The 26,980-nt window shown below is 35.2% G+C and overlaps 1 protein-coding gene across 1 annotated transcript in view; it reads left to right on the plus strand.

The window, feature by feature from the left end:
* LOC150099051 (neuron navigator 2-like) overlaps nucleotides 1-26,980 on the plus strand; it is a 636,174-nt gene that overhangs the window by 430,761 nt on the left and 178,433 nt on the right. Inside the window, exon 20 of the mRNA XM_090405801.1 lies at nucleotides 22,780-22,919. Within this exon, the coding sequence (XP_090261927.1) occupies nucleotides 22,780-22,919 (140 nt within the window). The remainder of the gene's footprint in view (nucleotides 1-22,779; nucleotides 22,920-26,980) is intronic.

Below are 26,980 nucleotides of genomic sequence, written 5' to 3' on the forward strand. Positions count from 1 at the left end.
CTACAACATGCACAACACATTTCTGCAAAGTTTCACAGCATTTGGATCACTGGATAGCACTCCACAAGGTCTTAAACAGGGATACTTTAATTTTGATTACCCTGTATTTAACTTCAAGTTCCCATTTTCCTTCAGTCTTCGTTTCATATGTTGGCTTTTTTTTTTTTAACATTTTCAAACTTAAAGCAGGATTTTATTTATTTATTTTTTTTATAACTTTCTATTCTCAGTTATTCCTATGGCCCATGTTTCTTATTCACCTCTTCTTGTTTTTGCCAGTATTATCCTCATATCATTCAGATTCCATTGCTGTTCTACTTCATTTTTCAGCTTTATTTATTAGTCTGCATGTCTCCATTGCATAAGACAAAATAGGTAATAAGTAACAACTGTTAAGCAAGAGCTTTCATTTCAGTGGAACTTCATTATCCCAAAGTAGACTGCTTCCACTATTTTAATAGTGTAAGTTGTCTACTTTTGTCCTACTGAAATCCTTTTGATCCTCTGAAGCTTGATCTAATGAAGCGAGCAGAATAACATTACTGAATGAAGCTTGATCTAATGAAATAAGCAATAAAAGATTACTTAAGCTGAATTGAACAATTAATAAAGATCTTGGGAGGCATTCCTGCTTCATTCAAACTGAAACAAAAAGGAACTGCACATCAATCTCAAGAATATTGGAAGTTGGCAGCCATAATAGATTATCTACAACTTCTTGTTTTCCTGCTGAAGCTATTCCCTTATCTATACATCTTAACTACTATTGTAGAGCTTTCCAATAGTTCTCATCTGTTTATACTGCAAAATATAAGAAAAGTAATTAAATCATCATTTTTTTTTGCATAAAAATCATCTTTCTTGTTAAGGAAAGAACAGTTCATCTTTGAAGAGGTTTTTTTTTTTTTTAAACAGAATTTTATGTAGTGCTAGGATTTATTTCTATATGATTATGCAACCAAGCTGAATATCATGGTTAACTGAGCCAGACCTGTCACTCACGAGCATTCTGCAAATGCGCCAGTTTGTACAAAGTACAAAAGGTTATACAAGCACCTTTCTTGTTAAACCTTTTGTACTTTGTAATTATATGATTCTTTCAAATGAATAAGAAAGGAGAGGCAACTTGTCTTTGGTGAGAGGTAATAAGAGGTAGCTACTTCTTGAATGAGTCTAAAGGCGCTCTGGAATTTTTAGTACAAGGTGAGTTCAAAGGACATTAATTTCATCAAAACAGTATATGACTAATATATGCATTTAACTACTTCATGTGTACATCATGCACTTTAGGTTTCACCTTCAATAATGTTTTATTATTCACTTATTTTTTTCCTAAAGAGACTTTATGAATTTTCATTAATTGCAACACAATTTTATTTTTATTTAAAGTATTATTTTAAATTAAAACCCAATGAAATCCATTTTCGCATACACATTAAAATTACATAACAGAATAACTTACCTTTTGATGACTAGACAAACTTACTGAAATAAGTTACATATTTAGAAACACAGTTATTACATGTTCAGAAAAATTTTTCAAACACTGACTATATTTATGCCTAAACTGCAAGTATCTGTTAGCATAATTTTGAAAACAAACCATTAAAATTCAGCCTCCTTTTGCATGTTATTTTTTTTTCACTCCCAAGCATGACTTTTGGAATGTTATATGAATGGAAAATACTTTATATGCAAAATCAAACAGGAATGTCTTGTTAATTATAGCTCTCTGAAATTAATCATGATCATGCTTTAATGCTAGTTTTGAATGTTGCAATAGAATAAAACATCAAAATTGAATAATTTTTTTATCATAATTTTAATCATTTACTTGATATCTGCCTTCATGTGTATGGGATGCTATATTACCACATGATTAAGTTTACATTATTATTAATCTTGTTAATAATGATTTTTGTTCCAAATTAGTATATTGCTTATCATCACTCCAATATTATCATATCTTATATTTGTCTTCCAGGACACTTCTGACTGCATCATTTCATCTTGACCTTGGTTTCCCTCTGGATTTTTTCCTGTCATCTTGGCATCAAATACTTATTTTACTAACCTTTCCTCTCCCAGTCTAAATGTCCATTCCACTTTAGATTATCTCTGCTCACAGAATGTGAGAGCAGAGATAATCATGCGACAGCATACCCTTAAGTTCATTATAAGGATCCATTTGATGTTGAGCAAAAGTTTGTCATAACTTTCAAGGAAAATTAATAGGAATTTATAATGAATGAATGAATAAAAGAACACCTATAGTAAAATTAAGATGATTATGAAATATAAAATAGGATCATATTATGGTACATTTCTTTGTTCTTTGCTTTTTCCCTTGGAAGTGGACTGAAACATAATTTTAAAACAGCAAAGAAAATAGTATACTATGAACCCAGAGAGATTAAAGAATGAAAAAGAAGCAGAAGCTGTAGTTTTTAAGTAGGGGTAACTGGAAGTTTTTCAGTTCATTTGTTAAACAGAAAAGCAAAATTTTGAAAAACAGGTAGACAAAGAAATTCAATATGAGGTTATATTGAATTTCAAAAGTCAAAGCAGACCATTCAGAATAATCTTAGTCATACCAGTAAAGAAGTAAGTAGCTGTGTTTCTGTGATTTTTATATATAAAAAAACAAGCAAAGCCAGATTTTTGTGGAGGATTTTCATTTAATTTTGATAAGATTAAAATATGTGAAATGAGATGTGGTTTTCTCATATTCAACACTTTATTGTTTAAGAATAAAATTAAATACAGATGACACTTATGTTAAATTATTATTTATTTGCAGAATTTTTGGCTAAGTTTCATAGCCATTATCAATACATTTGAAAAGAAATAACATAAAAAGAACAACAAAATTGTTCTTTGATCAAACATAAAAAGAACAACAAAGTTGTTCTTTTTATGTTTGATCAAAGAACAGTTGTTCAAAGAAAAATTTGACCTAAGAAAAGTTGTTCTTTTTATGTTTGATCAAAGAACAACTTTGTGTTCTTTTTATGCTATTTCTTTTCAAATGTATTGATAATGGCTATGAAATCTAGCCAAAAATTCTGCAGATAAATAATAATTTAACATAAGTGTCATCTGTATTTCATTTTATTCTTATGTTGTCTACTTAAGTCTCTATTTTTAAATTTATATTATAGTTTAATTACATTAATTGTTTCTTGAATGTGGTTTTATGGCATTGAATTTGTAAAGGAACTATTCAAGTATAAGCTTAAAGTTGTCTGGAATGTAGTTTTTCATCCTTCTTTTTCTTCTTTCTCATCTGTCAGATGATGGCGTTTTGCATTTCCCTTAACAGCTTTTGTAACAATAATATTTTTATTCTTATACAACTTTTTTAAGGCATCTATTTCATTAAAAAAAATTATTACAAAAGCTATTAAGGGAAATGTAACAGTTATCATGGATCAAGAATATTGATCTCCTATGTGACGGTTCTACATATCAAATTATAGATCAAGACCCCACTATGTCTCAAAGGAAAAAAGTCCACAAATTAATGAAAAAAAAGTGACTTCCTGGCCAAAAGAAATCATCAAAAAAAAAAATAAAACAAGTTTATCTTAAACCACCCTGAATTTATTGATTACCAAAAATCCACAAACTAATATTCCCCTATGCCCCCCATAGTTGATAGCATAAATCCCATGTATAAACTTGCCCAAAAGTTAGCAAGGTCTCTTGCCTCTACTGGCAACTCTACTTTTGTTTAAAAAAAAAAAAAAAAAAGGTCCATTTCAAAATCACTAGTTAAAAATCACATCCTTAAAAATTCAGACATAATGGTTAATTTTGATGCCACCTCTGTATTTACCGATGTTCCACTTAGAGAGACACTCTTGATTTGATCAAGTCTAAATTTCCTTGATATCTTTGAATTTCAAATTTACTATGTATGCAGGTTACTTTACACGGGGAGGAAAAATCTACAGACAGATTAATGGTACTGCTATGGTTCCCCCACCAGCAATCTTTTACATGGAACAATTTTTAAACAAAGTACTTACCACAGCTATATACAAGCCCCTAATGTGGTTACGATATGATGATATCTTTGCCATTTGGCCTCATGGACAAGACACTTGATGCGTTTTGTCACCTACCTAAACAGCCAACACTCCAAAATCCATATCACAGTAGAAAAAGAATCTAATAACTGTTTACATTTTCTTGACACTTTTAGTCACCTGCCTTTCAGATGGATCACTATTTTTTTCCATTTACAGAAAACCAACACACACAGGAAGATATCTACATAAATAATCACATCATTCAGTCCAACAGTATTGCATTTTAAAAGCACTTATACACAGAGCCATTTGTTCTAATGATACAGCTCTGTCCACAGAACTCAAACATCTGCACCATACGTTCTTGGCCAACAGTTACCATTCCTACAAAATAGATAAAATACTATGTGGCCACATTACCCCCCCCCCTTTCTAATAGGAACACATTACCATTTCTATTCCTATGTCAGAGGTACAATGTGCTGATGAAACATGGCCTTTGCACCACATTCAAACCTCATGTTAAATTAGCAATGCTGATCCACTCACCTAAGGATAAACTTCACCCTCTAGCACACCCTGGAGTGTATGAAGTTCCCTGTGACTTGGCCTACTATGGGCAGACAGGAAGATCTGTTCTGTTAACATCCACCTGGAAGAACATAAAAAATACATTTGCTGCTGTTATTATTATGGCAAGTCAGGACTGGCAGACCATGCTTTGGACACCTCTTCACACAGGATTAGATGGAAGAAAATGAATATGCTATTTAGAAGTTGTCATGATCATAACAGATCATGACTCAAAGAATCCTCCCAACCTGAACAAATGTGGTTGCAATAATTTGCAAAAACTTTGGGAGACTGTTATTTTAAGAGCAACTCCCTGATAGCTGCATTTTTTTTTTTTTTTACATTAGAGTGTGCCAAAATAGGACTTTAGATCTTTTGTCCATTACAATTGTATTATTTCACTTACTCACTGTTGCATATACATTCTGTGTTGTGCTCTGATTTTAAATTCAGTGAAATATAAGCAGTTAATAAAACATCTTTTTATAGAATAGTTCGTTTGGTGTTGTTAATACCATTAAAAAGAAGTCATGAAGACTATATTTAATAATATTTTTGAAAGAACATTCTCTGGAGGTGTCCAAACTATCTTAATTACTGATGTCTAAATTCACAATTGCAGTTTTTCTATTTTAAATACTTTTCTAGAGGTGCTCTGAAAACAAACTAGAAATTCTAAGTCAGCATACTGGAATGATGTTGCAACATTTGTCCTTCAGTTTGAAAGAAGACATGAATTGGAATCCAGTCTAGAGTCTAAATATCTTTAACATGATTTTCAAGTGAAAAAGAGTTGACCATTTCCTCACAGAAATTGGTTTTTCATCTATAAATCAAACTGTCTAGTGAATAACACAGACACACAAATTAACTGAACATAATAGTTAATTTGTGTGTCTGTGTTATATATAGTTAATATATATCACAGTTAATCTTAGTTAATATACTGGCATCATAGCCTTAGTTTCTTCAGTAACAATTTTATCCACTACCAATATTAGAATTCTATTTTTTCATTGTTTTTTCTCATTGATCATGTACTTCAGAACCTTTAATCCTGCTTATTACACACAAGTTGATTGTGAAGTACCACCTTATAATCATCAGAATAAATGTTACAAAGACTGACTAACTGCTGAATTTTCTGCATAATTTAGTTTGTTGTCAGAGTTAATATTCTCCATAACTATATCTTGGACTTCAATTAAAATGCCTTTATTTTAGCTGCACATATTGTTTTACATTTATTCGTCATATAAATAAATACTCCACTCTTGTTATTTAGAGATAGAACAAATTTTTATTATGCTCAGTTTAGTTTATAATAGGAGCTAATTTGAAATGGTCTTCTCTTTTGGAACAGAATTTTGCATAGCAGGCCAACATTTATGAACGAAGTTCATAATTTGAGCTTATGATCATTTTAGTGCAGTGTTAATGCAGGTAAAAAAAAAAAAGAATTGCCAGGTGATTAAAAAAAAAAAAGTGCTGTTTCACCAAAAGACAAGTTCCATCTGTATTCCACCCTGAATTCCATGAATTATCAACACTCATATTTATACCTTGGCAGCATATGTAACTACGTTCAAATGTTTGAGGCCAGATTTATATTTGTTTGGATAAAGTCAGAGAATCTAAACCAAACCCACAGCTATTGTCTGAAACTAAGTAGCTTAATGTTGGTGGGAGGATAAAAAAGAAACAACAAATGTACAGTATACTGAGAATTCATCATTCTAGCATACTGATATGCTAGTGTAGTGAAGATTTGCTACCTATGCATTTGTGGGTATTTTATTTAAAAGTCAATTTCTACAATAGATGAGTCAATACCCAGGGTTGGAGGATAAGCCGAGTAATGATTAAGTGGATTAATAGCGCAGGATAACTAGTATTGTAAGGAAGGCTGTAACTCAGATTACAAGAGAAAGTCAGCTTAGCAGGCCAAAGTAAATCCAAAAGAGATTTTTTTTTTTTTTTTTGCTACAAAGCAAATATGAGAAAGAATGATTATGGAAGGAGCCCTTTACTCAGTGCTAATGGTAGGAAAGTGACAAAAGCAGAAGAAATATTTCAGTTTCTAAGTGATTACTTTACTAGTGTATGTCATCCAGGTGGAGACTTTGCAGCTACTAATATGACACAGGTTGATATGAGAATTAAGGTTAGAGGTGCTCAGCATATTGAAAAATATCAGTGTGAATACAGTAATGGGACTAGATAGCATGTTGGCCTGTGTACTACGAGAATGTTTAAGGGAATTGGCAGTACCGCTGACAAAGTTGTTTAATCTATGTAAGTTGGAGTATATGGGAATAGATATGAGACTGGTAGCATGGATAAGGGGTGGCTGACAGACATGCATCATAAGGTGGTGTGTGGAATTAAGGCAAATGAGGATAGTTAGCGGAGTGTCCCAAGGCTTTGTACTAGGCCTGCACTTGAATGGATTTGAAATTAGATGTGTGGATTGATGATGTTATGTTTATTTAAAGAATGGACATGCAAAATCAACAAAACTTGAAGTTACTAGAATTGATGCTGGCAATCATATATTTAGACTTCCTTGAGATGATTGAATGTGAGATTAAGAAAGATCACGGAATCCAGTTTCTCAAATTTGGATGAGGCACTCATTAAAAGATAAAAGGATATCAATATACTAATGCCAGAAGTACTAGGAATAGATGAAAAGTTTGGGATCTTCATTAACTTAAATTAACCAAAAAATATAAGTATTAGACTTTGTTGATGCAGATAAATACTCTAACAGGAATAGGGTGTGAGGAATACTGTATTTTCAGAGAAAATAGAGAGAACTGGATTTGGTAAATGATTTTACTAATAAATAATATAAGAATTGCACCCAGCATTAAGGTAGTGTTTAAAGCAGCTGCATATTTGCAATTACTTAACATGAGATTAAACCAATAGGACAAAATATATACAGGGTGTTCGGGATAAATTTGACAGTTTCGTAAGGAAAAAGAAAATCTTCTTTGTATCTATTAAATTTAATGAATTGACAAAAAAACATTACAGGCAGAGTTAATTACAATACTATCAACAAGATTTACTCAAAATAACCACCATTAGCATCGATCACAGCTTCAATTCTGCTTCGGAACCTCGAACAAGCTGATGCTACAGTCTCCCTGGGAAGGGCCGCAAAAACTGTTTTAATTTTATCCATTAACTGGGCTTTTGTATTACTGGAAGTGCGATTGGTGTCTTTTTCAACTGCGCCCCATACAAAATAATCCATGGGGTTAAGGTCTGGGGAGTTTGGAGGCCAAACATTTGGACTGGTGAAGTCGTAGAAATTTTCAGACAACCATTTTTGACTTTTCCCAGAGGTGTGGCAAGGGGCCGAATCCTGCTGCCATACATACGGCCTACCATTGGCTACCCTTGTTATCCAGGGCTTGACTACAGTTAGCAACTCCACGAACAAAGCCCGAATTCCAATGCCAGGGTTCTTCAACACCTGTTCCTGCAGATTTGCGAGGAATTCTGCTGTACGAACGCAATCAGATCGTCTGCTAGGGATCTTTCTTCTTGCTACATCCTCGTAGTCACCATTGCAAGTCTCTAGTTCATGCCTGATTGTTTTTACTGTATTCAGGGAGCATTGGGCAGCAGTCGTAATATCCTTATTTTGATGGCGGGCACGAATCATCATGATACAAGTTATTCTCTTCCATGATTCAGGTGGGTTCCAGCTATCCATCCTTTCTGACATCTTGTATATGAATGAAGAAGGGTCCAAACTTTTAAATGAAGAGAAGTGTGTGTTAATACATGTAACTTACGGAAAAATATAATTAATTATAAATATGTCAAATTTATCCCGAACACCCTGTAGTTCATAGCTGCTGTTGGCTGGGGGAGCAAAAGGGAATATACAGTAGATTAGGAAGAGTGAAATGCACAGGAAGGGGAGGAAATTAAATTTATGTAGTAATTGAGAAATAGTTATCTGAAATAGCAAATGGTGGATGGTTTGAGAGTTTGGATCTGGTGATAGCAGGTAGAAGAAGCCACAGCACATCAGTGTCCTGTGTAGGATGCTTGTGAGGATTGAGAAAGTAGACATCTGTTGGCATAAAGGTTGCAGTTGGGAAATACTTCATGAGGAAAGTGGTGTGTTTGGAGTTGTATCTTGTTTTAAAAGCCCTATAGAAAGTGGAGGAATGATGACTTTCATTTAGTGAAGATGGTAAATTAAATATGGAAATAGACATCAAAATAATAAAGATGTGTGGTAGGAAGTCAATTGAATAAATTTATATGGAATAAGTGTAGCAAGTTTTTTACCTTGGGTGAACTATACATTAAAGATATCAAGCAATTTTATAAACTTGGTTTTAATACTTTAAAAAAAATTTTTTAACAGGATTAAAACCAAGTTTAAAAGTTGAGCAGCTCTCAGATGCGAACTGTAGACTAAAATACACAAAGCTTATTGAAGAAAAAATGAAAGAGTTTGAGAACAGGAACCAAATCTTGGAGATTCAGTGGCGAGCCTTGAAGAAAACCCTGATTGATTCAAATAGAGAGGCATGTGGTAAAGTTCTCTGCAAGGATAGCAAAATTAGAACTCCATGGTAGACACAAGAAGTTAAAGAGGCAGTGAAGGAAAAGAAGAAAGCATATCAAAAGTTCCTGGCAAATAAGCCAGCTTGTGCTCTTAGAGAATACAGAGACAAATGTAAGAAAGCTAAACATTGTGTAAAACTAGCTAAACAAAAGTCATGGGAGGACTTTGGCAAGAACATAGAAAATAAATATCAAGAAGGTGGCAAAATATTCTGAAGGTTGTAGAAGAAGCTTAGAAATGGAGGAAAGAGTTCTGTAAAAGGAGTTAGAGATGATAAAGATGACATGAAAACGGGAGAAAAAGATATCCTTGAAGTATGGAGTAATTACTTTGAAAAATTGCTAAATAATGAAACAAGCAGTGATAGCACAGTGGTAAAAAAACACTCAACAGGCATATAGTCAGGAATACATATCCATACTTGAAGTAGAAAAAGCCATCAAAGGCTTGAAATGTGGAAAGGCAGCATAGATGATATTCGACTAGAAATGCTGAAATATGGTGGTGCCAAAGGCTTACAGCTGCTGCACTGCATAGTTCAGAAAACCTGGACAGAGGGACGAATTCCCAATGATTGGAGTAGAGCTCTAATAGTACCCATATATAAAAAGGGAAATAAAACTGAATGTGAGAATTACAGAGGTATTTCCCTACAGAGTGTTCCTGGCAAGATCTATGCAAGCATACTTGTACTTGAGAAACAGTTGAGAAGAATTGTGGTACAAAACGTTGGTGAAGAACAAGCTGGATTCAGGCCAAATAGAGGCTGTCAGGAGCAGATCTTCACTTTACGACAAATAGTTGAGAAAGCATGGGAATATAACAAAGATCTGTATTTAAGTTTTGTCGATCTGGAAAAGGCATATGACAAGATGTCAAAAGAGAAGCTATTCAATACGCTACAGTTATATGGTGTCAATGGGGCATTATATCTAGCAATACTTAGTCTTTGAGTTGTAAGTCAGCAGTTAGAATTGAAGGAAGTACAGGAAGATGGTTTAATGTTAAATCTGGTGAGAGACAAGGATGCACATTATCCCCTCTGTTATTCATTATCTATATGGATCACATGAAGGAAAGTGGTAAACATGATATCAGAATTGGAGATGTTAATGTCAGTTCTTTGCTTTATGCGGACGATGTTATACTTCTAAATAAATCCGCTACAAGTTTGCAAGATTCCCTGACTAAATTGAATAACTGTTTTAATAGATATGGTATGAAGGTCAGCAATAAAAAGACAAAGACAATGAAAATAGATAGAATCGTTGAAAATGTTAACTGCATTGTGAACGGAGAACCTGTGGAACAAGCAAAACATTTCAGCTACTTAGGCACGATTTTTAGTGAAGATGGTAAATTAAATATGGAAATAGACAACAGAATTAACAAAGCTGGTATGGTAGGAAGTCAATTGAATAAATTCATATGGAATAAGAAAGAAATTAGTCGGAACACTAAACTAGCTGTATACAAGACTGTGTTCAAACCAATTTTAACTTATGGATCTGAGAGCTGGGTCAGAAGTAAAACACTTGACCAAAGACTAGAGACCGCAGATATGAGAGTCCTGAGAAAGATTAGAGGTGTGAACAGATGGCATCAATGGCAATATCATATTAAAAACGAGGATATTAGGAAAGAACTTGACATTGTCAGCATCCAGGAATGAGTTAGTAGAGTTAATCTCAGGTGGTATGGTCACTTAAACAGAATGGGCGAGGAAAGATTAGCAAAACAAGTGTTCTCTGCCAAGTTGGCAGGAAAATGACCCAGAGGAAGACCAAGATATATTTGTTGTTATTATCATTATTCAGGCCTCCATGGAGTCAAAAGACTCATTGTGGGAGATCCTTTCTAAGAAACACAAGTCTATCAAGACTCATCGAGGAAGGTCCCTCCTAGGAAACACAAAGTCTGTCATACTACTCCTTAAATGCATTGACCATTCTCGCTCTCACCACTCCATCAGGCAATGCATTCCATGGTTCAACCACCCTCCATGCAAAGAAACCATTCCTCACCTTCTTTCTCACAGTTTCCTTTCGTAACTTCCAGGGATGGCCACTTGTCATGACTCCATCCCGCTGTTCAACCAAGCAAAAGAACTCCCCAGTGTCAACCCTGTAACCACCTCTCAACAGTTTAAAAGTCTCAATCATATCACCCTTCCTTCTTCTATCCACCAAACTCTGCAGTAAACACTCCCTCAGCTGATCCTCATAATTAACATTGTACAGTCCCGACACCATCTTTGTTATCTGCCTTTGTACCTTTTCCACTGTTAATTTATCCCCTTCAAATCCTGGGGACCAGATCTGAGAACAATAGTCTAAGTGTGGTCTCTGATCAGAGTCTTATACAACGGAATGATAACCATTTTATCTCTGCAGATCAGTGTCCTTCTCATTATTGCAGCAATCCTCTGCATTACCTTCACTACCTTTGCAATATGTCCCCTAAATTTCAGTTTTCTATCAATCATCAAACCCAGATCTCTTGTTTCTCCTACTTCCTCCAGTTTAACTCCTCCCATAGAATATGCAGCGTCCTGTCAATGTGTCCCAATCCTCAAGACCTTACATTTTGCTGCATTAAACCGACACCTCCATTCATTTGCCCATCTATCTACGTTATTCAAATCCTCTTGCAGAACTACCACATCTGCACTATTACTAATAACCCTTCCCAGCTTCGCATCATCTGCAAACAACCGAATATCCCCTTGCAATCCACGGATAATGTCATTGATATAAAGGTTAAACAATATAGGTCCCAGTACCTGTGGAACCCCACTTGTAACCTTCTGCCTCTTTGATATTGCTCCACCATACTCAACTCTCTGATACCTATCGGACAGCCAATCCTGAATCCAGTTGACCAGTCTGACATCCAGAACCGTGTGCAGCAACTTGAATATCAGCTTATCATGTGGCACCCTGTCAAATGCCTTTGCTAAGTCTAGGAAAATGGCAGTATATGCCTTTCCCTCATCGAATGCTCTTGTAACTTTATTATAAAAGGCTAGCATATTGCTAAACAAGAGTGCCCCTTCACAAATCCATGTTGACTCTCACTGATAACATTACCCTCATCTGCCCAATGTTGTATACAGTCCCTCACTACTTTCTCCAAGATCTTGCTAACTACTGATGACACACAAACTGGCCTATAATTAGACACTTCCAGTCTGTTACCGCCCTTATGCAATGGCACTATCTTACCTTCCTTCCATTCCATGGGCACCTTTCCCGCAGCCAGACTTTCATTGAAAAGCCAGGTCAAGGGCACTGTCGTTTCCTTAGGACATTCTCTCAAAACTCGTGGTGAAATACCATCCAGTTCTACAGCTTTACTAACATCTAGACTACTCAGTATGTGGAACACTCTCCTCCTGCACCTCTAAACCTTGAACCTGCTCTATCCCTCTAGTATTCAAATTGACTCCTCCAGAATGAAATACTCCAATAAAGTGTTCATTGAACAATTCCACTATGTCCACTGTGTCAGTCACTCTATTTCCATTTTTATCCCACACAGTCATTTCCCTCCTACTGGCCACATAGCTAAAAAAATTCCCTAGGATTTTCCTTGGATCTGAGGGCCAATCTTTTCTCATATTCCAGTTTTGCCTTCCTTACCATACTAGTCACATCTTCTCTTCACCTGTCTCCTTATATCTCTTCCATAGCCTCTTTTTCGCATGTAGCTCCTGTTTAATATTGTTTGTCATCCACTTTACTCCAAATTGTGTCCTCTTCTTTGCTTGTGGAATACAGCTTACCATTGCTGCTAACAAATATTCCTTCACAATTTCCCAAGCACTAATGATATCCTGGACTTCCAATTCCTCCCTCCACGAAACTTCCCCAAGTTGACTTCTAAGACTATTATAATCACCTGCTTTATAATTCCACATATGTTCCCGTCTCTTTGACACTCCTGCATGTATTCATTTTCCAAGTCAAAATCATATGGTCACTCTCTCCAACTGGTGGGAGAGATGTCATCTCAGCTATTATCAGCTCTTCTGATGCTATAACCAAATCCAAAGCTCTTGAACCTCTTGTTCCCTCTGTTACATGTTGCCTAAGACAATTGTCCCCATATAGGTGGATTAATACAGTACAAAGTACCTTAGACGATAGAAATATAAGATCTGATAATGGTGGAGTCTTGACAAGTAACAGACTGATTTGGAGGAAAATTGTAGTTAGAAAGTTAGTAATGATGTAAATTTTTCATGTAGTACTATCATATTCTGTACATCCCTTGAGGGTGTATGTCAGGAATTTGATGATGATGATAAAACCAAGTTTATTAAAATTGCTTGGTATCTTTAACTTCTATGGAATAAGAGAGAAATTAGTCAAAGCACTAAATTAGCTGTATACAAGACAGTGTTCAAACCAATTTTAACTTATGGATCTGAGAGCTGGGTTAGAAATAAAATACTTGACCAAAGACTAGAGAACCACAGATATGAGAGTCCTAAGAAAGATTATGGGCCTGAACAGATTATTATTATTATGTGACACTTCCAGGGAGTCCAAAGACTCATCGAGGAAGACTGTGCCAACAGCATCGAACGATTGGCCCCCTTCCAACTACTAATATTGTCATTGATGCCATCGACCAAGATAGCATCAATGACAATATCATATTAAAAATGAGGAAAATTCGGAAATAACTTAGCATTGTTAGCATCCAGGAATGTGTTAGCAGAGCTAATCTCAGACAATATGGTCACTCAAACAGAATGGGAGAGGAAAGATTGACAAAACAAGTATTCTCTGCCTGGTTAGCAGGAAAAATACCCAGATATAGGTGGATTGACACAGTAAAAAGTGCCTTACAAGACAGAAATATAAGATCTGATAATGTTGGAGTCTTGGAAGATAATAGATTGATTTGAAGGAAAATTGTTGATATGAAGTTAGTAATATAAGTTTTTCATGTAGTACTATCATAATATCCTGTACACCCCCATGTCAGGAATTTGATGATGAGTATTTATATAAACTTCTGATCGCATTTATCTTAAATAGTTTGTCACTGCATATCTGATTTCAAAATCTGTTAACGTGATTGCTCTAAACATCTAGAATACCCTTATCTTCAGTTTTATGTAATGTATATGATTTCTAATTCCTTTTACATTACCCTTTCTTCCATTTCTAAGCTCTTTCAATAGTCTCCAGTTTTTTCTTTGTTGAAGTTAGCATTAGTATTGTTCCACCCAGCATGACATTTCGTTATATTGGTTGAAGCCATTACATAATACTATTTGTGAGCAAAATTTTCAAAATTCAAATTACCAGCTCATCTTGTTTGTATTATCCATGTAGCCATTAATGGACAGGCAATATCAGTATACAGCCCTCCTTGTTAGTTATCAGCTCCTGGCTTCTTGTGGTGTGGCCTGTTTCCATAAAAGGGGCTCTGGTACCTAACAAGTATGTTTTACAAAAGGATATCTTCTTAGTTGGAGTGAGCGTCAACTTAGGAACAAGTAGGCAGTATATGAGCTTCATCACCTGGAGAAACATTACTACCACCACCCTGATTTTTGTGCTTGAAGTTGTGCATGCCATGTTTAATCTCCCAAGCTAGGGATTCTGGTTTCAGTCCTCATGTCTTTTTGCAGTGTGGGTGATACCCTTCAAGTAATGCCAAATATGCATAAACCCAAACCTCTATTTCAAGGCCACATTACTAAAATAGTATTGCAAGCTAGCTGCCAGATGGGCTCAAACCTGTCAGTAATGAGTCAGGAGGCTTCCTAGTTAGCTGATGTATAATCCTGCTGCTTCGTATTCTGCCACATGCATGTTGAGTGGAGGTCCAAGTGACATGAGGGAAGCACTCTCAATGCCAAATGACAAGGAGGCTGGGTACTCAGTATATGAGCATAATGTTCAAGTATATCTCCTTTTACTGCATTTCACTAATCCTGTTTTGAGTGTGTTTCTCATAAGTGTTAATCCTTTTTGTACAGATTGGAATTGACTCTTCACTTTGACTGTCCAGCATGTTTAAGATTTTGTCATGCTGTCATGAACATTTCATAATGTAATGCACATTCATTTAACTAATTCCTTTGAAAATAGCTCTAATACCAAACAGAAACAGAGTGTAGATGATTTTTATATATCAAGGTTCACAAACCAATAGCATTCAGAATAAATTTGTCTATGTTAATTACCCAAGATTGTTATATTTTTAGTTTTTGCAATGGTTCAAAATTAAATAAAACTGGTTTTTCAAATTCTAAGCAGTTCAGTAATCAAGACAGTTATTAAAAACACTATATAAATAAAGTCATTGAGTGTCAAATGAAAATAATGAGTAATAAGTGCTGCATTTTACAAGCTATTTCTTAATTTTTAAAATAGTTTAAGATCAGAAATTTCATCAAAAACATCTTCAAAAATTATCAGAAAAACATCTTTCATCAATTCTAGTGTCATGTCCAAATAAAACAGTTTTAATCTTTTGTATTAAAAATGAAATTGAACTTATTCAAAGTTATATTAAATTTTATATTATAATGTTTATGTTCAGCAGTTTTTCTTCAAAGGGAAAAAATTGTCATTTTTTTAATTTTAAGGTAAAAATAACAATTTAAAAAAAATGTAGACTTGATTCATTATCTTTACATAATGATTTGAATTGGGTCATGGAGCAGTACTGATCTGCAGGCTTTATATCCACAGCAGTGGTTTGCAAACCACTGCAAACCACAGCAGTGGTTTGCAGTTAAGAATTTTGCAAATTTCCAGGTGATGATATAATTATGCAAATCAGATGCAGCTCTTATTTTATAATTGTTTTTAATTGACTTTGTTAGTAACCAGATTTAATTCATAGAAAATTAATGATATTAGTGAGGTTATTTGAGCACAAAAGGGAAGGGTGAAAGAGACGATCATATTGGTTGGAATGAATGATTTGAAAGGAGAAAAGTATGGCATGAGAGAGGACATGAAAGAATTACTAGAACTAGCAAAAGAAAAGAGTGAGAGATAGTTAAGATAGTGAGTCTGTTGTCTTGGTATGATAGAGTAGAGCTGAGAAGGATGCTGTAATAGTGAATGACTCAATGTGTAGGTTATGCAGGAAGAGTGGTGTGGTGTTTGTGGATGTGTGGTGTGAGCTTGAAGGATGAAAGAACTTATACAAGAAGGATGGTTTGCATCTGAATGGATTTGGTGTTTGGAGACTGGAAAAAGTGTTGTTGAATGAAATGAAAGTGGATGTGCAGAATAAGGGAAACTAGAGCTTTTAGCAGGGAAGCTGTTGAGTGGATATGCAGACATCAGCGGGGCAGTTAAGTGTGTGAATGTGTATAATATGCCTAAGTTAGTACCACTGGCAACAAACCAGAATGGGATAGTTTGTATAAAGCGTCAGGATAGCAGTGGGCCTAAGGGGCTTTTGCACTTTATGTACACTAATGTCAGGAGCATTCGGAGCAAGCAATTTTTGCCATTGGTTAGTTCATCTTGGCCAAAGCTTATTGGCATTAGTGAGATGTGGCTGATAGAAGATGATATAGTTAGTGGGATAAAATGTGAAGGGTATAGTGTGTTCAGTTTTCTCTAGAGAGAAAAGAATGGGTGGTGGTGGTAGGGGGGGGGGGTGTTATTGAAGATAGCCGATAAACTGCAACCAAAGAGAGAAGTTCATCTGCAGGGCAGTAAAAATAGCACATTTGATATAGGTTTTATTTCTGGGAAAATTCTCATGTTACTCCTATAAGTAAATATTAATGTTATGGCTATTTAGCCTATTTTTATTTAGGAGTGCCCCTTTTTATAATGTCATTGGCTTTTTACTCTGTTTTAGGGCATTACTGAAGTTTTTACATAGATAAATATATGAAGAACATAAGAGGGAGCCAGCAACATCCTACAACATACCTTTGTAGGATGTTGCTGGCTATCTTCTTATTCATTGTCATCCTGACGAGAGTATGATTGAAAGGAAGGGGTTTTGGAATTTTCCTACATTGCTCTACCCTCACCTTTTCCAAACCTCCCTTCCTTTTAATCATACTCCTGTCAAACAGCAGACAGCCAGCAACATCCTACAAAGGTATGTCCGAATTTTCCCTCTTATGTTCTTCATACATTTATCTATGTAAAAACTTCAGTAATGCCCTAAAACTGAGTAAAAAGCCAATGACATTATAAAAAGGGGCACTCCTAAACAACAAAAAAAAAAGGCTAAATAGCCATAAAATTAATAGCATATTTGAGGCTATCTGTATGCAGTTGGATGCTGCTGTAGACCAGAGGATGGAAAAGATGGAGATAGTATGCATCAGCAAATAGACTCAATGAGTGGACGACACTAATTATTATGGGAGATTTCAACTATGGGAACATAAATTGGAAGGGGAGAGGTCACACATGGGAGGAAGGAAATGGAATTTATGCAGTTACTAAGGAATAATTACCTGAGACAGCATGTGATGGAATATACTAGGGGTTCGAGAGTGCTCAATCTAGTAATTGCATCTGAGAATTGGTCTATAACGAATATGACCACGTTGCCACCAGTTGGTGAGAGTGATCATGTGGTCTTGACTTGGGAGGTGGCTAAATGTGTGGAATTTTCAGTTAAGACTGGGTATATGTGGAATTACAGGGGTGGTAAATATGACAAGCTTAGGAGATTGCTTGGATCGGTGGTATGTCATGTAAAACTGTGAGGGCTGGATGTTGATAGTGCATGGGAAGTGGTAAAGGAGTGCTTGAGGGAGGTAATGGCAGACTGCATACCTAGAATCAAGAGAGTAGATCAAGTGGGAATTAAATGGATGAATATCATCATTAAGCTGGGGGCTACAAAAAAAAGAAACAATTGTGGAGGGAATTTAAGGAGAAAGATGACCAACAGGCACATTAACAGCACAGGCAGGGCCGGATTAAGACCGATAGAGGCCCTAAGCACTTAAAAGATTTTGGTGCCCCATATACATGTAATTCAAAATATAAACAAATAATAAACCATAAAATAAATTTTAATTTTCAAAATGAAACAACTTATAGTAAGATGAAAAATAATGTTTAATTTTGTATACTTCAACTTTATTTAGATTTCAAAAGTTTTCTCCTACTTTTTTTAATTGCAAAGTCTTTGATCAGATCCTCAAAATTAATCTTACGTAACACATCTGCTTCTATACTTAGTAGAGATAAGACATTCAACCTGCCTTGTTGCATAGTTGTTCCGATGGGATTTTTAATATACTTCAACTGAGAAAATGAACACTCAGCTGAGCAATTTGTGACCATTAATGTTAAAAATATACGAAAGGCAATGTCTACATTTGGAAAGGCACATTCAATATTGTCTTCTACAATTATTTTATAAAGTTCAGCATGACTGAATCTTGTTTTTACATTTTTTGTTACACTGAACTTATGGCCCACATATGAATGAAACTGCTGAAGCTCAGCTGAGAAATTAGTGTTCAAGTGCTCTGGCATCAATCAGCTTTTGACAACACTGAGAATACCTTTCAATTTCAGTAGATGATGAAGTCACTGAAGTAGCATTATGTGGCACATCACTTAAAAAAGAAAATCTCTCTGATATTTTTTTGTATATCTCTCTTCTTCTCATCTCAGTTTCAAGTTTGTCAACAATTGTGTAAAAGGTGATAATACGAAATTTATCTCTGGCATTCAGATATACTTCTGGAGCGTCTCTGTCATTGGGTACCTTTCTGATACGTTTGAGAGTTTGAGCTGCCTTGTAATCAACATCTGGTAGCACTTCCTTTGTAGCTGCTTCATATCTTTCAAATTCAGTTTGCGACGTGCACAATTGGTCAGCTATTGATCCATACAGATCTGCACATGTTTTTAAAGTTGACATCCTCATTCTGTAGAACTTGGCTTACTCTATGAACATTTTGCAAAATCTCATCCCAAAAATTCAACATAAAAACGAATTCTAGCTCTTGCATCTTATTTGCAATATTATCTGCTTCTCTTCTATGTCTCCCTTTTGTGACTGGTCTTTGGCTATACAGTCTAACGCTTCTAAAATTTGAATGAAAGATTTCAAAATTGCTGCTGTTGCCATAGCATGTGCCTCCCATCTGGTATCAGAGAGGGATTTTAAGACATTTTCATTTCCAATACAAACTTTAAGAATTGTCCACCGGCTGGTTGAGGCTGAAAAAAAGATATAGAGCAACCGCACTGTAGAGAAGAAATTAACCGCCTCTTGACAGCAGTCAACAGCACTTCGGCCTACCGAATTTAGTGAATGAGCTGCACAGGGCACATATATAGCAACCTTGTTTGTTTCTAAAATTTTTTGCTGCATCCCCCTTATAACGCCCAGACATGTTAGCAGCATTGTCATAAGACTAACCCCAACATTTTGAAAGTTTAACTGACAAACTTTACGTAAGTACTGCAATACCTGATTTGCCATTTCCTCACCGGTATGGCTTTTCATTTCCAGAAAGGTTAAAGAGCATTCAATAGGCTGTCCATCTTTTAAGTACCAAGTACAACACTTAACTGGTCGATATGTGACAGATCTGGTGTTGAATCAACTGACAAACTAAAATAACCAGAAGATTTTACTTCATCAACAATAAGCACGTGGACCATCAATTGAATGAGTTCCTCACAGGTGGCTTTGGACAGATAAGAAGGATTTCCTTTGCCACAATTTCCATATTTCACAATGTGACCTGCTAAAAATAGATCAAACTGACTTATGAGCTCAAGCAGCCCTAAAAAGTTCCTATTTTGCAATGATCCAAATCTTCTGTTCCTTGAAAAGCCAAGCCATGTTCAGCTAACATTCGAATAACAGCTATGACACGCCTCAGGACATGTTCCCAGTAATCGCACTCTTCCTGAATTTGCTTTTCCAACTGTTGTCCCAACCCTACCCCTCTTGTCTGTGAGTTAAGTATGTTAGCATAGAGTCTCGGTGAGCAGTGCTTTTTTCATGTTGATCAATTACAATAGTATTTTGCCAGTCACTGAACCCTTCTCTTGTAACAAAATGTGAGAAATTTTTAGGAGCAAACAGTTTGCAAACAAAACAATAAACTGATCCCGTTGATGGTGAATACAATAACCACTCTCTCTTGTATTCCTCACCATTGGCTTTTGTCCCAACAACAAGTTTCTGTGAACAGTATCTTACTGGTTTGCCACTACTGAAATATCAGTGAGACTTGTCAAATGGCCCATTATGGTGTTGACAGTCACTGGGTCCACAAGCAGTCCAGTAAGCCACATCATCAGCAAAGAAATCAAGCCACAACCCTGGATCTTTTGCTATATTTACTTCATCTTTTGCAGACTGAATCATTTCACCACCATCACCATGCCCCACTAAACTTTCATTTTCAGCAATTATTTCAACCTCAGAATGTTTTGTAAAGCAACTTGCATCAGCATTTGCAGTAGAGATATCAAGAGAATTTACAGACAAAATGAGATCAGTAGTGAGCATGTGCTAGATCAGTGATGGCGAACCTATGACATGCTTGTCAGCACTGACACACTTGAGGGTTTCAGGTGACACACCTTGGATGTTGAAAAATATTGGTATTCTGATGAAAAAACTAATTTCAATAATTTCAGTTTATTAAATTAATTGTATAATATGAATTCATAGATTGTATATCAATGTCCTATTAAATAAATAGCCTAATATGATATGTATAAATCACCATCTATGATTAAGTAGTTAAATTTATAATGCATGTATGCAAGTGGCACATCAACAACGTCAATATTTAAAAAAAAAAAGATGTTTGATACACCTGGGTAAAAAGGTTAGCCATCACTGTGCTAGATGAACCTGCTTGTGACACCTTGATGATTCCAACATCATCATCATTTTGATTTTGAGGTGATCAAAGTGGTATTTGTGTCCACTTCTGATGACGGAGATTGGCTCTGATCAGGAATTGGTATATAATGTTGTGGAACTTGTGTGAAGAAATCAGTCAGCTTTGCAGTCTTGGAATCTGATTCCAAAGTCTCCTCTTGTTTCTTTTTTGATAGTTTTCACTTTTGTGTACCACTTAACTGAACACGTTTCATCTTGGTTCTTGGGATCTGTTAAATACAGAAATAAAAATATTTTGTTGAATATTAGGTGGCAGTCAACACAGTTGCACATATCACAGGCAAAATCATACGAACAATTTAATTTTCGGCTTACAGCTGAATCTTGCTTTAATTAACTCTTATTTTACTGTAGTCGCACTTCTGCGACAGCTAGGCCTTTTACCAGAGCCGCGTTTCTGAGACAACCACGTGATTTGTTTTATATTTGCTTCTGGAGCCTTTTATGAGACATAATTTATTAAAACAAGATCTAAAACAGACAGGAAAATAAAACGGTTACATTAATTATAAAAAATTACCTCATTTGACGCAATGGTAGTGCCAGAAATCATCGTGAGTGATAATACGGTGTAAATGAACCATCATTCACGTGGTTAGAATTTTATTAGGCCTTCTATACATCATTATTTATTGAAAAAAAAGTAGATAACAGTAAGAAAAGATAAAAACAATGAAAAACTAGTTAAAAGTTAATTTAAATTAAATTTGTCATCAACTAAAGCAGAAATTCTGTGGTGCATCCTTTCCATGATGCACTAAGCACGTGCTTATTTTGCTTAATGGTTAATCCAGGCCTGAAGGATAACTAGTGTGGCATGAAAAGCAAAAGTAGAGTATAAAAGGAAGTTAGCAATGCAGGCTAAAGATAGACGGAATACTGGTCGACCGTGAGATGCGGTGATTAATACCCTTGGAGGGTAATGGATGGCAATGCTGTAGCCAATGAAGTTCTAACTGAGGCTCGGCTATTGTTGTTACCCTCTTGCCATGATCAGAGCTTTAATAGCTCAATAACACCTTATCCCTACACTGTCCTCTACAGATAACAGGGAAGATGAAAAGCATTCTTGCTTTGCCCCTTTAAGCCCGTCCTTATAAGGACTATAAGGCTAAAGATAATCCCAAACAGTTCTTTTGATATTCTGCAAGTAACTCTCGTATAACGCGGATGTTAGGTTCCATAGAAATGCCACATTATATAAGTAATGTTATGCGAAACTAAGGTCACATAGAAATAGTAGGGTTATGTTCTGAAATCTTTTTTTTAAATGAATAAACAAATATATAATTGTTAATTCATTTAAATTCAAAGTCCTTGCAAATCATGGTATTTCTCCATTTTTCAACTGATCCACAATTCAAAAAAAAAAAAAATACAAAGTATTGCAATTTGCAAATCGAAGTTGAACGAATGTGGCAAAAGAAAACAAAAGTTGTTCCCATAATAATAGGTGCCATCCCTAAAACATTGAAAAAACATACTACACCCCCCCCTAGTATAATGTATATTTATATAAATATATAAATAGAATGCATATTTATATAAATATATAAATGTTTCCCTTCATTGCTAAAGATTTAATACCTGTATTGTTGTGGATGGCCCTGTAAGATATAAATAATATATATATATTATTTATTTTATTTTATTTGTTTTTTTTTTTTTTCAAAGCTCTACAAGAACATCGAATATCCAGGCAGTTTTCCACTGACTCTATGTCCAGTGTTAATTCATTTTCAAGTGCATGTAGTGGAACTAGCGGAAAGTCTGGAGAAACTTTGAGTACCAAAAAAAAGAAAAAGAAAGGCTGGGTAAGTGCTCTGTGCAAATAAATGAGTTTTAGCAAGCTGGCAAAAAAACAAAAGTTTGTGTTATAAACATGGTATTATTATGTGTTGGAATCAGACATGTAGGAGTTTTAAAAAACAGTTTATTTGTTAACAAAAATATGCATAAATGCTTTACTGGAGTGTCTATGCAAAATAATGGAAACAAAGCTATGATAGCATGCCAGTAAGGCTAAGATGATAAGGAATAAAAATGACCTGTTCGGGCATAATGATATTGGCCCTCATCTGAGGTGTGTGTGTGTGAGTGAGTGAGTGAAAGAGAGAGAGAGGGAGTGTCATTTCCCAAGAAAGATTAGGTTAAGTAAAGGGATTCAGGTTTGTCATAGCACATTAGATGTAGTTTACATGTGGAAATTATGTATTCTACCCAAAAAATAATCATAATGAACTAAGGAGGAAAAAATGTACAGCATTATCTCCAAAGTGGATAAGCAGTAGTACCTAAGACAAGAGCTATAATAATCATAATTAAAAGAAAAAAAGTGGTTCCACTTTATATAAATGTTTCCCTTCATTGCTAAAGATTTAATACCTGTATAGTTGTGGATGGCCCTGTAAGATTTACAGGAAAATGTTGACATTTTTTCAAACAGAATCATTAGAGAAAAATTTACAGAAAAATATCAGCCAAAAAACTTCAACACATCACTCACTAAAAAAGAGAGCACTTTAGGAAATGACATCAACACCTGCCCGTATATCATTATTATCAAAATTCCTGATATGTACTCTCCAAGGGTGTATAGGATATTAGAATAGTCCTACAAGAAAAGTTTATATTATTACTGACTTTCTGTCAACAACTTTCCTCCAAATTACATGTTATTTGTTCAAATCCTCTGTTATTTGTCAGGAATCAATATTGTCAGATCTTATGTGTGTCTTCTGAAGCACTTCGAACTGCATCAGTATGCACTGATCTTAGTTTTGCTCTGTCTTTTACCTGTGATCAGATACCTGTTTTGTAAACCTTTCTTCTCCAAGTCTATTTGTGACCATACTACCTTGAGTGCCTTGAATGCTTACTTTAGATTCACCCATTCCTGATTGCTAATATTGTCATACTCCTTATGCCAGCAAAGCTGTCTGTCCACTTCCTTGAATTTTCTCAGGACTCTCATATCTATGGTCTGTAGCCTTTGATAAACTGTTTTATTTCTTGCCCAACTCTCAGACTCATGACACAAAAGTGATTTCAGCACTGTCTTGTATACAGCTAGTTTTATGTTTTGACTACTTTCCCTCTTATTTCATATAAATTTATTCACTCCTCAACACACCAGCTTTGCTAATATATTTGTTGTACATTTCCATATCTATTTACAGTCTTCACTAAAAATTGTGCTTAAATAGCTGAAATATTTTACTTGTTCTACAAAGTTCTTCATTCAAAATGAACTTTATATTTTCATGTGCAAACTGTTACAGCAGTTCTTGAATGTAGTTTAGCCTAAAGACTTGTACTGAATTTAGTTTCAAGTATCAAGATTAATAACACTTTTCTTTGTAATGTATCAGACATTGATAATAATGGACATAATCCATTATATATAATGGATATATGTCATCATCATCAAATTCCTGACATGTACCCTCAAGGGGTGTACAGGATATGATAGTACTACAGGAAAAATTTACATCATTACTAACTTCCTATCTACAATTTTCCTCCAAATCAGTCTGTTACTTGTCAAGACTCCAACATTATCAGATCTTATATTTCTATCGTCTAAGGCACTTTGTACCGTATCAATCCACCAATATCTCTGTCTTGCTCTGAGTCATTTTCCTGCCAACCTGGCAGAGAACACTTGTTTTGCTAATCTCTCCTTACCCATTCTGTTTAGGTGACCATACCACCTGAGATTAGCTCTGCTAACGCATTCCTGGATGCTGACAATGTCAATTTCTTTCCTAATATCCTCGTTTTTTAATATGATATTGCCATTGATGCCATCTGTTCACGCCTCTAATCTTTCTCAGGACTCTCATATCTGCAGTCTCTAGTTTTTGGTCAAGTGTTTTACTTCTGACCCAGCTCTCAGATCCATAAGTTAAAACTGGTTTGAACACTGTCTTGTATACAGCTAATTTAGTGTTCTGACTAATTTCTCTCTTATTCCATATGAATTTATTCAATTGACTTCCTACCATACCAATTTTGCTGATTCTGTTGTCTATTTTCATATTTAATTTACCATCTTCACTAAAAATTGTGTCTAGGTAGCTGAAATGTTTTACTTTGTTCTATAGGTTCGTTCACAATGCAGTTGACATTTTCAACGATTCTATCTATTTTCATTGTCTTTGTCTTTTTATTGCTGACCTTCATACCATATCTATTAAAACAGTTATTCAATTTAGTCAGGGAATCTTGCAAACTTGTAGCGGATTTATTTAGAAGTATGACATCGTCCCCATAAAGCAAAAAAGCTGACATTAACATCTCCAATTCTGATATCATGTTTAATACCACTTTCCTTCATAATGTGATCCATGTAGATAATGAATAACAGAGGGGATAATGTACATCCTTGTCTCACACCAGATTTAACATTAAACCATCTTCCTGTACTTCAATTCCAACTGCTGACTTACAACTCAAATTAAGACTAAATATTGCTTGATATAATACCCCTTTGACACCATATAACTATAGCGTATTGAATAGCTTTTCTCTTGGCACCTGTCATATGCCTTTTCCAGATCTACAAAACTTAAATACGGATCTTTGTTATATTCCCATGCTTTCTCAACTATTTGAGAAAGCATGGGAATCTGATCCTGACAGCCTCTATTTGGCCTGAATCCAGCTTGTTCTTCACCAAGCTTTTCTTCCAAAATTCTCAACCATTTCTCAAGTATGCTTGCATCGATCTTGCCAGGAACACTCTGTAGGGAAATACCTCTGTAATTCTCACATTCAGTTTTATTTCCCTTTTTATATATGGGTACTATTAGAGCTCTCCAATCATCAGGAATTTGTCCCTCTGTCCAGGCTTTCTGAATTATGCAGTGCAGCCACTGTAAGACTTTTATGCCACCATACTTCAGCAATTCTGGTCGAATATCATCTACTCCTGCTGCCTTTCCATATTTCAAGCCTTTGATGGCTTTTTCTACCTGAAGTATCGATATGTATTCTTGACTGTATGCCTGTTGAGTGTTTTTTTACCACTGTGCAATCACTGCTAATTTCATTTAGCAATTTTTCGAAGTAATTACTCCATACTTCAAGGATATCTTTTTCTCCCATTTTCATGTCATCTTTATCATCTCTAACTCCTTTTACAGCACTCTTTCCTCCATTTCTAAGCTTCTTCAACAACCTCCAAAATATCTTGCCACCTTCTTGATATTTATTTTCTATGTTCTTGCCGAAGTCATCCCATGACTTTGGCAAGAACATAGTTGAAAATTTGTGTTGAATACTATGGCTACTCCTTCCTTTCCTTGATTGTCATTGCATGAATATAATATTTTGTATTTATTGCTCAGAAAGATCTCACCAGTTTTTGTCTTTTTTGTTTCAGTCATCCCTATTATGTTGATCTGGTACTTATCCAGTTCTTCAGCTAGCTTCATTTCTTTGCCATTCAGGCTTCTTATGTTGATATTACCGATCTTGAACTTTGGTGATGTTAAGTTGGGGCATGTTTTATAATTTGTTCCAGTACTGACTTTTTGCTTTCTCCCTGATTCTCTGGCAAAAACAATTGGGATCTTGTTTAACTGGGTGATGCCCCCAGCCATCATGAAATTCTGTCATGTGCCATCATTTTATATTGTGGTTTAAGTCAATGAGAATACAATTTGGTCGGCTAAATCCCAAATTTGGTTGTTTAACGGTCAAAGCTGTATAAGTGAGAGGAGACCTCCACATAGCCTTTAAAGGAATGTGGAGAACTGACCATGGCTTTTGTTCTGATGTCCAATCCTCACCTTCTTGTGGTGAGGATTGGACACTGAATACTGAATGAACGAGAATGAACCAGCAATTTGGGTAAGTATTGAAATAAAAA

This window comes from Typopeltis vanoorti, chromosome 15 (assembly GCF_054136105.1).
Source record: "Typopeltis vanoorti isolate ZY-2024b chromosome 15, IOZ_Tvanoo_1.0, whole genome shotgun sequence".
Lineage (NCBI taxonomy): Eukaryota > Metazoa > Arthropoda > Arachnida > Uropygi > Thelyphonidae > Typopeltis > Typopeltis vanoorti.